Raw genomic sequence first — 12,438 nt, 5'->3', positions numbered from 1 at the left:
ACAGATGAAACAGACAACAGGATCCGGTAGTTTATTTGTGCTTCGTTTCCTGGGGCCCTAAACAACATGACACCCATAAAGAGAGTCTATGACCTGCACTTACTGTACATATTTGTGAAGAATAATAATGATAAAAAACAGTAACACTAACACCAGTAAAAACAAACTTGAGTGTATTCTGTTCCCAAAAAGATAGAACTTGAGCGGTTCTGTAGTGAAAGACTGTGAAGATGATGGATGACCGTGGTCAGAGATTCAGTGCCTCCATCACAGTGGCACTTAAAGAAGTCTTTAAAAAGTTTTCATGAGGATGGAAACGTGTCAGAGCTCATCAAACATTTCCATGATGGCAATAGTGGTGCTCTGGCCAAAGACAAAGGTCCCACAGATTATGGTGACCACTCCCCAGCCAGTCAGGAGCATGCTAGAGCAGGACACATGGGACACAAGGGACACAGGGGACAGGCAGCAGTGAGGAGGTGAGGGGTGAGAAGGAGGAGGAATGGAAGGGGCGACAGAGGAGACACAATACGTTCAGGTTCCATGAGCTTTACCTGCCACACCCCTTGCTGGCTAAGAAGGACATACTACTGGACAATATTAACAGGTTCAAGATCATCCCACTTCCACCTTGAAACCCCCAAAAACCACCATGACTTGGCCTTACTGCCTACCGAGAATAACCCTCAAAGCTAATAGACTGTACCCACATTTTGCCACACCCCTTACCTAATCCTGGATGGCACTGGCTCTGTTTGCATGGTGAATATCAGACACAGGCCTGGCAGAGCAAGAAAGTGAGAGAGAAGGTAGGTCACAGGTCAGCAGAGTTGTGTGTGTGTGTGTGTGTGTGTGTGTGTGTGTGTGCGCGCGCGCGTGTGCACAGGGCTTCCACCTGGAAAGATGAAGATGAAGAAGGCACTGATGCCACCAATGACACTAATGACTTTGCTCATATCAGGTACAAACATGGTGATGAGCAGGGTGACCATGATCCACACCACAGTTAGCATCACACGGCTGCGACTCTCGAAGGACTGCGTCACTATGGAGAACCGGCCCCAGAACCGCAGCAGCAGGTTATGGATAACTGACCTGGGCAACACACACGCATTCATGTTAAAACACACGTTTGGTATTTCAGCCGCTTTAAATCCTGGTGTCAAACAAGATTACCACGGTGAAGTACTCCAAGTACTCAAAGACAGTTGCACCACCTGCCCAGAAGGAGGATGATGGGGTAGATGGTGACGATGGAGAAACCGAATAGCAGCCTGGCAATGATCATGGCAACATCATCCCCAGGATAAGACATAAGGATGTCAGCAGCAACGTTCTTCCCAAAGGTCAGATAGCCAAAAATCCCTGAGAGAGGAACAGAGCAGTGTGAGGACAGCAGGAAGAGTAAATCAGAGTAAATCACATCCCCACCCTGTGTGGCCAGGACTGGCAATATTTACTCTTCAACACTGAGCAGTAAAGAGTTCAAAGGTCACAGCCTTGTCAGTGGGTTCAAATTCACACTGCCGGCAGGACGACCACACGGACGTGTCAAATGTGGACATGAGTGCAGATGTGTGAGTGTGAGGGCCCAGTGTGGACACACACTGCCAGTGCTTCTTGGGTACCAGGGTAGTTCCAGTCAACAGCAGGGTCCCTCCAGGCTCACCTGTCAGCGAGTAGATGAGCAGGCAGAAGAACATGGACACCACAGAGATGAACACCCAGCGAGAGATCTTCTTGTTCTCCATGCTGCTGTAGATGGCAATGCTTGCTTCATGGCACTAGAATGGCAAAATGGAGGGTGCTCACAACAGCTGGGACATAGTGTGTTTATTCATTTACTTTTATTAATTTATATTTATTTATTTTGATTTAGCGGACTGGCGTCCCGCCCTGGGTGTGTCCCCTCCCCCTCCGGCCTTACGCCCTGTGTTACTGGGTAGGCTCCGGTTCCCCGCGACCCCGTATGGGACAAGCGGTTCTGAAAATGTGTGTGTTTGTGTGTGTGTGTGTGTGTATTTTGATTTATTTGTTTGCATTTAGAGGGGTGCGGTGGCGCAGTGGGTTGGACCACAGTCCTCCTTTCCGGTGGGTCTGGGGTTCGAGTCCCACTTGGGGTGCCTTGCGACGGACTGGCGTCCCGTTCTGGGTGTGTCCCCTCCCTCTCCGGCCTTACGCCCTGTGTTACCGGGTAGGCTCCGGTTCCCCGTGACCCCGTATGGGACGAGCGGTTCTGAAAATGTGTGTGTGTGTGTTTGCATTTATCCATTTACAATGATTGTATCATGAAACATATTTCTCCAAAGAGATGTACAAAAAGTGAATCATGAACAAGCAAAGAGCTTTACACAAAGACACAGGATTATGGACATGCAGCTCGTGGGTCTAATATAACCATGTTGCTGATTCACATCCTTCTAGTAGCTGCCTATAGAAGTGACATTCAAATAGCAAATACATAGATAATCATAGCAATAATGTTGAACTCATTTATGTAGCTGTCAGGAAAGAAGTGGGTCTGAAAGAGATGGGTCTGAGACCCTTCTTCAGTGTGGGAGGGATCCAGCAGCTCAGAGCAATACAGGGAACTCATTCTATCATGCCGGGAACAAAATGGAGAAGCTACAAATTGTAGATTTTGGACCCTTCTGAGTGAGAACACCTGGTGGCTAAAGGATAAAGAGTATTGTGGGAGTGTAGGGAGTGACTAGATCCTGTGGGTTTTGGAAATGTAACTCACCTGAAAACCAAAGCATATGGTAGGGATGACGCTGAACATTGAAGCCCATGAACTTATTCTGAAAAGAAAAGCAGACAGAGAATATTTTATCGCTATAGGTATTTTCAGTTATTGCTCTTGCGTTTTGGATGTGGCACACAGTGAGGGTCCCTTGAGGCCCCAGTTCAGCTGACTTGAACAACAAATGCATACACACTCGCACAGATATACAGAGGACATGTGGTTCTAGAACCACCTGCTTGGATACTGATCTCTTATGGTATAAAGGTATAAATATATACAGTATGGGGTGGGACAAAATAACAGAAACACCTAATATATGTACAATTTGCAAAGGACCTAATAAGGAGTAGTACCTCCCTTGGCCTTGAGAAAAGCTTCAGTCCCTTTTGGAATGCAATCATACAACTCCTGAACTGTGTATAGAGGGATACTGATGCATTCTTCTAGAAAAAAAGCCTCCAGATATTTGAGGGATGAAGGAAGTGGAAATTTACTCCACACTGCACTCCAGAACTTCCCATAAAGATTCAGTGATGTTAAATCTGGTGATGAGGTTGGCAGGGAAAGTCATTTGACTTCATTCTGGTTTTAATGACCATTCACATCCTGGAATATGGGAACATCATGAGCGAGCAATGTTCGCTATATAAGGTGCACCTGGTCCTGTAAAATTACCTCATGTCCCTTGACTGCTATACGATCAAGCAGAGTAATCACGGGACTAAGTAACCCCCAGCAGATGGCTGCTGATTCCATTATGGACCCCCCATCATGTACAGCTGGCAACAAATATTGTGGGTTGAAGACATCCTTTGGAAATGTGAACCCATCCAGATATAGGAAACAGTGAAAGATGAGTCATGAGACCATATTACTGTTCCCATCACTCAGAAGTCCAGGTTTTATGCTCTTTATGCATCTTTGTGGTCTTGGATGCAAGTTCTTTCTGAATATTAGCCCTGCCATAAGTTCCAGCTTTGTGAAGCTCACAGTGTACAGTGTTTGTTAACGCTGCACCACAGAGGTGCTTGTTCAGAGCTGTGGTAATTTTGGATGTATTTTTGTGGCATTTAACAACTTTCTTGTAAAGTGTCTTGTTTATCCCAATTGATGACCTTCGACTTGTGACTACTGTTCTTCTCTGTCGATGCAATTTGTCCATGTACTTCATATGTTGTCATAATTTTTGAGACTGTTCCCCTTAATGCATTAGCTTTGCAGTTTTTGTGATTGATACATCTGCAAATTGGGCACAGACAGTTTTGGCTGACTTTGTAATTGTGATTTAGTTATTTTAAACTCCTTTTTCATGTGGTGTTTCCATAATTTTGTCACACCCTATATGACTGTAGTGTTGAGTGCATGTAAATGTAGGTTGGGAAAAAAAGAGAAGCTACCTACCCACTGTTGTATGTCTGGGAAACGACAACAATGTCCTCTTGCATACAGTATTTTACTATAACGGCCACCGTTAAGTATGTGGCAGCCAGGGTCCCCATGACACTGGAAAGAAAACACAGGTGAGGATGATGATGATGATGATGATGATGAAAACAAATGTGACAGCTGTGCAGCTGCCACTCACCTGGTGTATTTTTGGATGCTGATCTCCTTAGGGATGGAGAGGGGGAGGATAACCACAAAGCACAGGATGAAGAGTGTGAAGCGCTGGTCCGTGTACCAGTGGTACTGTATCTCTGTTGAGCCACTGAATGCCTCATATATGGAGTCGCACACTGCCACACACAATATGTCACACAACAAGACACAACTAGGACAAAAGAGCCTGATGTATTTCTTTCTTTGCCTTATGCCTTTGTTCAAGTGCTCTGTGTCACTGCGTGAGAAGAGCGCTCTATAAAAATAAATTGAATTGAATAAAGGACAGTCACTTACACTTCTCTAGCTGATCCTGCACCACCACCAGGAAGGCCACACAGATCATGAAGAGGTTGAAGATGAAACAGACCTCACAGAGCTGTCCGACCGCTGGGCCACACACGTGCCGTACCACATCATGGTAGGTGCTCTGCCTGCTGACAGATGAGGCATAGCCCAGCGCCACAAGGCCGCTGATGAGGAACACGAGGGACACCTGAAGGATGCCAGTGAGACAGACAGAAAGAGGACAGTGAGGACACAGAGGGTTGAACGGGCAGAATGCTGTGCAACCCTGGAAGGGGACTGCAGTGTTGAAACCTTGAGGGAGAACACAGCCCTACTAGCCCTGGGACAAAAACACATAAAAACTCGCTTAACCATCAAAAACAGGTTATTGGATAAAAACACGAGTTCTCAGCACATCATCTGCCCTTTTCCGACTGCAGTGTTGCTTCCGTGTAATACCCGAAGCCGATGGTCAAAGCGGAGTACCAACACCCTCCCCCCGGAGCCCGGAAAGGAGGACACTCATTACCCGACTGGATCAGCTACCTGGGACTGGACCATGACTTTTGTCTCCATGGACTCCAGCTCTGTGCTGCTTGTTTTACTGCGTTTTCATCACAGACACAACTACACAGGTCCTTTGTCACCACAGTACAATGTCCAGAAGAGACGGGCTGAAAATGACATCCAGACCTCCAGGGGTTTTTTTTTCTCACTTTTCTGTGACTGAGAATTTTTTGTTTTCCTCTCCTTCGCTGTCAGCTGGCCCACTTATTCAACACAGCCATGTTATCAGTGTTCCTGTAGCTGTTCTGCTTATATCTACTGTCCAGCACTCTGTGTCTATGTTGAAAAGAGCACCCTATAAATATAAACTGAAATGAAGCGAATTCTGCAACAGCAGCTTAAAAACTATTGAAATTGGGGTTCATTATACTGTATATTAAAATTGAGTCATTATGAGTGTTAAAGTTAGACTCTTTCTGTGGTATGACCTTGTTTCTATAGCTGTTTCTAAAGCTAGTAAAAATCAACCCAGCGCTGATTTGGTGTTGCAAGGATGTGAACCAGTGAACTGACAAAGAATGCCTCCATCACAAGAAGGGGGCTGACCCTCAACACACCCAACTCTTGGGGAGCAGCACACCAGAGCTCCATGTGGACCATCACATCTGTGTCATAACACTCAGTCATTCTGAGTCCCCATTCTCCTGATATTCACACTCACAACCGACCAGTCCCCATTCTTAGTTCATTACCCTTACAGCTGTTCTACCCATTCCCTCTATGACAATGTCAGCAGAGGGGGGACCATCCCCAAAGATCACCCCCCCACCACAGCCCACAACCTTCATTAGAGACTGACTGTGAAGGAGAGGCTTACATTCACACAGCAGCGGAGAAACCTAACAGCTTAGAGGTAACAGAGGAGCGAGGAGCTAAGGGTGCAAGGGTGTGGGTGTGTGGTGGGCAGGGTATAGCCATGGAACAGCACCAAAACTCACCAGCAAGGGCTGCCCAACACAAACAAACAAAACCAAAGATTTGTGAATGAACGAACAAAAGAAAGAAGTCCACATGATCTGTTTCTCTGTTGACCTACAATGGAGACAGAACTGGCAATTCCAGAAGCACCATGACGACACTGTAAGAACCAAGACATGCAAATCACCAGAGAAACCGACACATCCAAACTAGCTGAAAAGCTGCACCTCCTGACAGGACCTGATGTTTTGGGCTCTGATACCAAATTTCTTCTCAACACTTCCATATGGAACTGCCTGACAGTTTATATATCTCAGAAGATCTCCTACCACTTCCATAGTAAAGGAACCAACAAAGTAAAACCAGTTATGGTCTTTTTATGGTCCAGAGCCCTTCTCTGTACTGACTGATTTATTCTGATTGATTGGTGTCTCACCATCTCCACCCAGACAGCTGTGCCAACTCCTCCAGCTTTTTCGAAAGCCCAGGGGAAGTTGAGAAGCCCTGCACCCAGGGCCGATTTGAGCATGATGAAGATTGCGCCAAAGGTGCCAAGCCTGGGGATGTCTGTGTCCAGCGACGGTTTTGCCAGCAGGCTGATGCTCTCTCGAGCCAGTTCCTCCATGGTGGTGGTAGAGCGTCACACTGAGGGCTACAGCATTGCAACATCACACCTTCTAGAGGGAGGTGGAGACGTGGGCAGGGCTTCAGGGGTGTGGACAATGGTGTGGGGAGTGTGTGGATAGTGGTATAGGGTGGAGGTGCTTCTTAGTTGTTGACAAACCTCATTCCAGTTTAAATGAAGAGGATTTCTGCTGATATTTTCAAAATCACTTTGCTGATGAAATGATTGCCTGCTGGATTCTGCATGATTGATTGAACCCTAAACCTGTATTGTGAGATACAGAAGCTCTAATGTTGTCAAGGAAACAATGACTTAGAGTTGATGAACAATGGAGCGGAGATGCCGACACGTGAGCTGTTGGACACAGTTATATCATTCTGCCCTCGACCCCTGAACTCAAACACAGGGGTGCATGCTGTTCAAGCCCCGGTGAAAAGTGTCACGAGGGTGTGAGAGGGTGTACAGTGATGCGTGAGGCTCTGCACAGACACCTCCCCCTGTGCCACATTTGCAGTAGAAGGACTCACCCATTGATGACATAATTATTTCACTAACAGTGATTTAATTAGCAGTGATTTAATTGTATTTATTCACTACATACCTTTGTTCAAAGTGATTCATACTCTGAGATAATCAACATTACTTTCATTCACCCATTTATACATCCATCCATCCATTGTCAACAACCTCTTGTCCTGAGCGGGGTCACGGCAAGCCGGAGCCTTATCCAGCAGCTCAGCATGCAGGGCCAAATGGGGAGGGGACACACCCTTGACGGGACGCCAGTCCGTCGCAGGGCACCTCAAGCACGGCTCAAACTTCACACCCACCACACAGCGGGCACCGACTGAACTCGCCGTGCCACCACACCCCCTACTCCCCATTTATACAGTAGGGTAATTTTTACTGCATCGGTTCATGGTAAATATCTTGATAAAGGACATGATAGTAGGAAGTGGGATTCAAATCTGGGACCTTCAAAGTGCAAGGGGAGGGCTGTAACCACTATGCCACCTGGTGGTCCACTGCTGTGAATTTAATGATTCCACCAGTGCAAACCTGAACCCAGTTAATCAATGTTCATTATCTATCTAATGATCCAATCCCCACTAAATTACTGAAAACCGCAGTTTCCGTGCTTGCAGAACCTATTGTTAGAAAGTCGTTACTTAATGGCTGTGTTCCAAAAGCTTTTAAAATCGCCATTAATAGACCCCTACTAAAGAAATCGGATCTGGATTGTAACAGCCCATGTAATTATAGATCCATCTTCAATCTACCATTTTTATCCAATATTTCAGAGAAGATCGTAGATTCCCAAATTTTAAAATATCCTAATCATTATAATATATTTGAAAAATTTCAGTCTGGTTTCTGCACTGGTCACAGCACTAAAAGGGTGCTCACACATGTTGTTAATGATATTCTCATCTCTTCTGATACTGGTCAGATCTCTATTTTTATGTTACTGGACTTGAGTACTGCATTTGATAAAGTATACCATAGTATAACCACATGTGGTCTCTTTAGCTTTAGCCAATATAAAATTATGGATGAGTACAAATTTTTTTTTCTAAATGCCAGTAAAACAGAGGTACTTGTGGTAGGTGGTGATGCCAAAACTCTCGACACAAGCACACCAGTCTTTACCACAAATGGTATCAGTTTCAAGTGTACAGATTGTGCCAAGGATTTGGGTGTCCTGTTGGATGGAAAGCTGTCATTTGCATCTCAAGTAAATGCTTTGACTAAGTCGTGCTTCCTTCAGTTAAAAAACATAGCTAAATTACGGCAATTCCTGTGTAGACAGGATGCTGAGAAATTGATTCACGCTTTTGTTTAAAGCAGGCTGGACTATTGTAATGCATTATTATTGGGTTGTCCATACCAGACTGTATACAGGCTACAGGTGGTACAAAATGCTTCTGCAAGAATTATGACTAGAACTAGGAAAAACAACCATATAACACCGGTACCTAAATCATTGCATTGGCTCCCAGTCGCATTTAGAGTTGATTACAAAATCCTACTTTGACCTATAAGGCATTGGATAAGGCATTGCTCCGATTTAAATTTGTGAGACTATTGGTTCTTACATCCCAGGAGGATACTGTATCTTCGTTCATTGGATGCAGGTTATCTTAAAGTACCTGTGATCAATAAGACCTCAGTAGGAGGAAGCACCTTTAGTTATAGAGCACCTAAATTGTGGAATACTCTACAAGTTACTATCAGAAATGCCTCATCTGTATCCATCTTCAAATCCATACTACATATTTACTCAGGCATTCCACTTTGAAATCTAATTCCACTTGGCTGTGTTTGTTTTTTCCACCTCTATACCAATGCAAATTAAATTTACTTGTTTAAGTTACAAATTACTAACTATTTATTCTTGTTGAGCATCATCTCCCTACATAAGACCCGAGGAGGCCAGCCAGTGGTCACAGACACACCCCCCATGCCAAATGAAGTGATAACCATGTTATGATGGATGAGACGGACCATGCTAAGCTGGGAATTCAAACTACCATACAGCAACAACATCATTATTACTTAGAAACTAGCTTAGAATTGTTATTTACTGTAGGGGGTGCGGTGGCGCAGTGGGTTGGACCACGGTCCTCCTGTCCAGTGGGTCTGGGGTTCGAGTCCCGCTTGGGGTGCCTTGCGACGGACTGGCGTCCCGTCCTGGGTGTGTCCCCTCCCCCTCCGGCCTTACGCCCTGTGTTGCCTGGTAGGCTCCGGTTCCCCGTGACCCCGTGTGGGACAAGCGGTTCTGAAAATGTGTGTGTGTGTGTGTGTGTGTGTTATTTACTGTAGAATCTCCAGGAGGATTGGGCAGCCACTGGCACTTGGTCTCCCAGAGGTTTTTTTCTACCTCAATTTTCAGTTGGGAGTTTTTGTTCCTTTCCTCTGTGGCCAGTATGCATACTTATAGCTCTATAAAAGCATTATATTATGATAGTCGGCCCTTCCTGTATCGGGGCCTTGGTGTAGCAAAAGGGCTTGCGTGATCTAGGGATCTCCAGAGCTATATCATCGGGAGCAGTATGCTCCTAGTAGGGTCTCCCAAGGTGAACAGGTCTGACGTGAAGAGACAGACTGACATGATCCAAAAATCTCCATGAAAAAAGTAAATATGAGAATGTTTACCCTGCCTGGAATAGGGTCACCAGGACCTGCCCCTGAAGTCAGGCCTGGCGGTAGTGTTCCTAGGCGAGCGCCTGGTGGCCGGGCAGTCCACATAATCCGGCCGGACTCAGTCCGAAAAGGCAACGTTGGGGGGCCATGTGGGCCCACCACCCGCAAGGACCAGCATGGGGGTTGTGTGTGATGCTTTTCAGATGGCAGGAGCGGGCAGGGTGGTGTGTGGCATCGCGGCCCCTTGCAACAGAAACTGGCTCTTAGCACATGAAATGTAACCTCACTTGGGGGGAAGGAGTCAGAACTGGTGCGGGAGGTTGAGAAATACCAACTAGATATAGTTGGGTTCACCTCCACTCACAGTGTTGGCTCTGGAACCGAACTCCTTGATAGGGAGTGGTCTCTCTCCTACTCAAGAGGTGCACAGGGTGAGAGGCACCAGGCATGTGTGGGGATACTCACAAGCCTCCGGCTGGCTGCCATACTGTTGGGAGTTTATCCTGGTGAACGAGGGGGTCGACTCAATGCCACTTAAGGTCGCAGAGAGGAAAACTTTGACTGTTGTGTGTGCTTATGCACCAAACAGCAGTTCAGAGTATTCAAACTTCTTAAAGAGGGTGGGTGAGGTTCTGGACAGGGCCCCACCAACAGACTCCATAGTCCTGCTGGGGGACTTCAATGCTCACGTTGGCAATAACTGGGAAATCTGGCGGGGGGTAATTGGGAAGATTTACCTTTGTCCGATCTGAACCCGCATGATGAAATGTTATTGGGCTTCTGTGCTAGTCATGGTTTATCCATAACAAACACCATGTTCAAACACAAGGATGCTCATAAGTGTACTTGGTACCAGAGCTCCTTGGGACAAAGGTCAATGATCGACTTTGTAGTCGTTTCTTCTGACTTGAGGCCACATGTTTTGGACACTCGGGTGAAGAGAGGTGCTGAGCTGTCAACCAGTCACCATCTGGGTGGTGAGTTGGATCAGATGGCAGGGAAAACTGATGGACAGACCCGGAAGGCCCAGACATTTAATGAGGGTGTGCTGGGAATGTCTGTCAGAGTACCTTGTCCGGAATGATTTTAACTCACACCTCCGGGAGAGCTTTTCCCATGTCCCGGAGGAGGTAGGGGACATGGAGTCTGAATGGACCCTGTTCAAAACCTCCACTGTGGAAGCAGTCAGGTATAGCTGTGGCCAAAAGCTTGTTGGTGCTAGTCATGGCGGCAACCCAAAAACCTGTTGATGGACACTGGTGGTGAGGGAAGCTGTCAAGCTGAAGAAGAAGGCCTTGAGGGCCTGGTTGGCTGTGAGGACTCCTGACTCAGCAGATAGGTACCAGCAGGCAAAAAAGGCGGCAATGGCTCTGGTTGCAGAAGCAAAATCTGGAGCGTGGGAAGAGTTTGGAGAGGCTATGGAAAATGACTTTCAGTCGGCCTCAAAGAGGTTCTGAAGAACCATCCAGCAGCTCAGAAGGGGTGGGAGGAGCTTTGCTCAAGGTGTGCTCAGCAAGAGTGGAGAAACTCTGACCTCTAATGAGGACATTGTCGGGAGGCGGAAGGAGCACTTTGGGGAACTTTTAAACCCGAGAGATATGCCTCCCTTACAGGAGTTAGGGCCAGAGGCTTCCGGGCTATAACAATCCATTTCCCTGGCGGAAGTCACTGAGGTAGTTGGTAAGCTCCACGGTGGCAAAGCGCCAGGGGTGGATGAGATTTGCCCGGAACTGCTAAAGGTCCTGGATGTTGTAGGGCTGTCATGGCTGACACACCTCTGCAATGTTGCATGCACCTTGGGTACAGTGCCTTTGGATTGGCAAACTGGGGGATCGGAGAGTGTGTGCCAACTATCAGGATATAACACTTTTCAGCCTCCCTGGGAAAGTCTATGCCGGGGTGCTGGAAAGGAGGCTCCGGCCAATAGTTGAACCTCGGATTAAAGAGGAACAATGTGGATTCCGTCCTGGCTGTGGAACAGTGGACCAGCTTTCTACCCTCTCACAGACAATTGAGGGGGCATGGGAGTTCGCTAATCCAGTCTCCATGTGTTTTGTGGATTTGGAGAAGGCCTATGACTGTGCTCCCCAAGAAATTCTGTGGGAGGTGCTTAGGGAGTGTGGGGTGCCAGAGCCACTACTGTGGGCCATTCGATTTCTGTACACATGGAGCAAAAGCTGTATCCGCATACTCGGCATTAAGTCAAGCCCGTTCAATATGGATGTTTGAGTCCGCCAAGGTTGTGCCTTGTCTCCACTCCTGTTTGTGGTTTTCATGGATAGGATATCAAGGCGCAGTCGAGGTCAGGAGGGCATTCTGTGTGAGAGTTGGAAGGTGATGTCTCTGCATTTGGCAGATGATGTCTTTTTGGCACCTTCACATGGTTGCCTCCAACATGCACTTGAATGGTTTGCAGCAGAGTGTGAAGCAGCTGGGATGAGGATCAGCACCTCCAAATCTGAGTCCATGGTTCTTTCAAAAGGATGGCATGCCCCCTCCAGGTAAGGGGAGAGAATTTGCACCAGGTGGAGGAGTTTAAGTATCCTGGGGT

At 46.8% G+C, this 12,438-nt stretch overlaps 1 protein-coding gene across 1 annotated transcript; it reads right to left on the bottom strand.

Moving 5' to 3' along the window:
* Nucleotides 1–321: 321 nt before the first annotated feature.
* LOC108933985 (putative sodium-coupled neutral amino acid transporter 8) lies at nucleotides 322–6,743 on the bottom strand. The gene is made up of 10 exons (XM_018751442.1): nucleotides 6,555–6,743; nucleotides 4,643–4,841; nucleotides 4,332–4,482; nucleotides 4,148–4,249; nucleotides 2,744–2,801; nucleotides 1,670–1,784; nucleotides 1,218–1,365; nucleotides 896–1,095; nucleotides 730–781; nucleotides 322–424 (listed from the first exon to the last, which is right to left on the bottom strand). Exons 1-10 carry the CDS (start codon nucleotides 6,741–6,743, stop codon nucleotides 322–324), a joined length of 1,317 nt encoding a protein of 438 aa, XP_018606958.1.
* Between the last annotated feature and the right edge of the window lie 5,695 nt (nucleotides 6,744–12,438).

This window comes from Scleropages formosus, chromosome 1 (genome assembly GCF_900964775.1).
Source record: "Scleropages formosus chromosome 1, fSclFor1.1, whole genome shotgun sequence".
In the NCBI taxonomy this organism is placed as follows: Eukaryota; Metazoa; Chordata; class Actinopteri; order Osteoglossiformes; family Osteoglossidae; genus Scleropages; species Scleropages formosus.
The sequence above is the reverse complement of the archived record's forward strand: the minus strand, read 5'-3'. Positions and strand labels throughout refer to the sequence as shown.

Coding starts and splice junctions, on each gene's coding strand:
- LOC108933985 (XM_018751442.1), bottom strand. CDS start 6,743: ATGGAGGAACTGGCTCGAGAGAGCATCAGCCTGCTGGCAAAACCGTCG. Junction 4,483..4,642: donor GCAGGATCAGCTAGAGAAGT/GTAAGTGACTGT, acceptor TGTGTGTGGCAG/TGTGCGACTCCATATATGAG. Junction 425..729: donor CCAGTGCCATCCAGGATTAG/GTAAGGGGTGTG, acceptor GTCCTGCTCTAG/CATGCTCCTGACTGGCTGGG.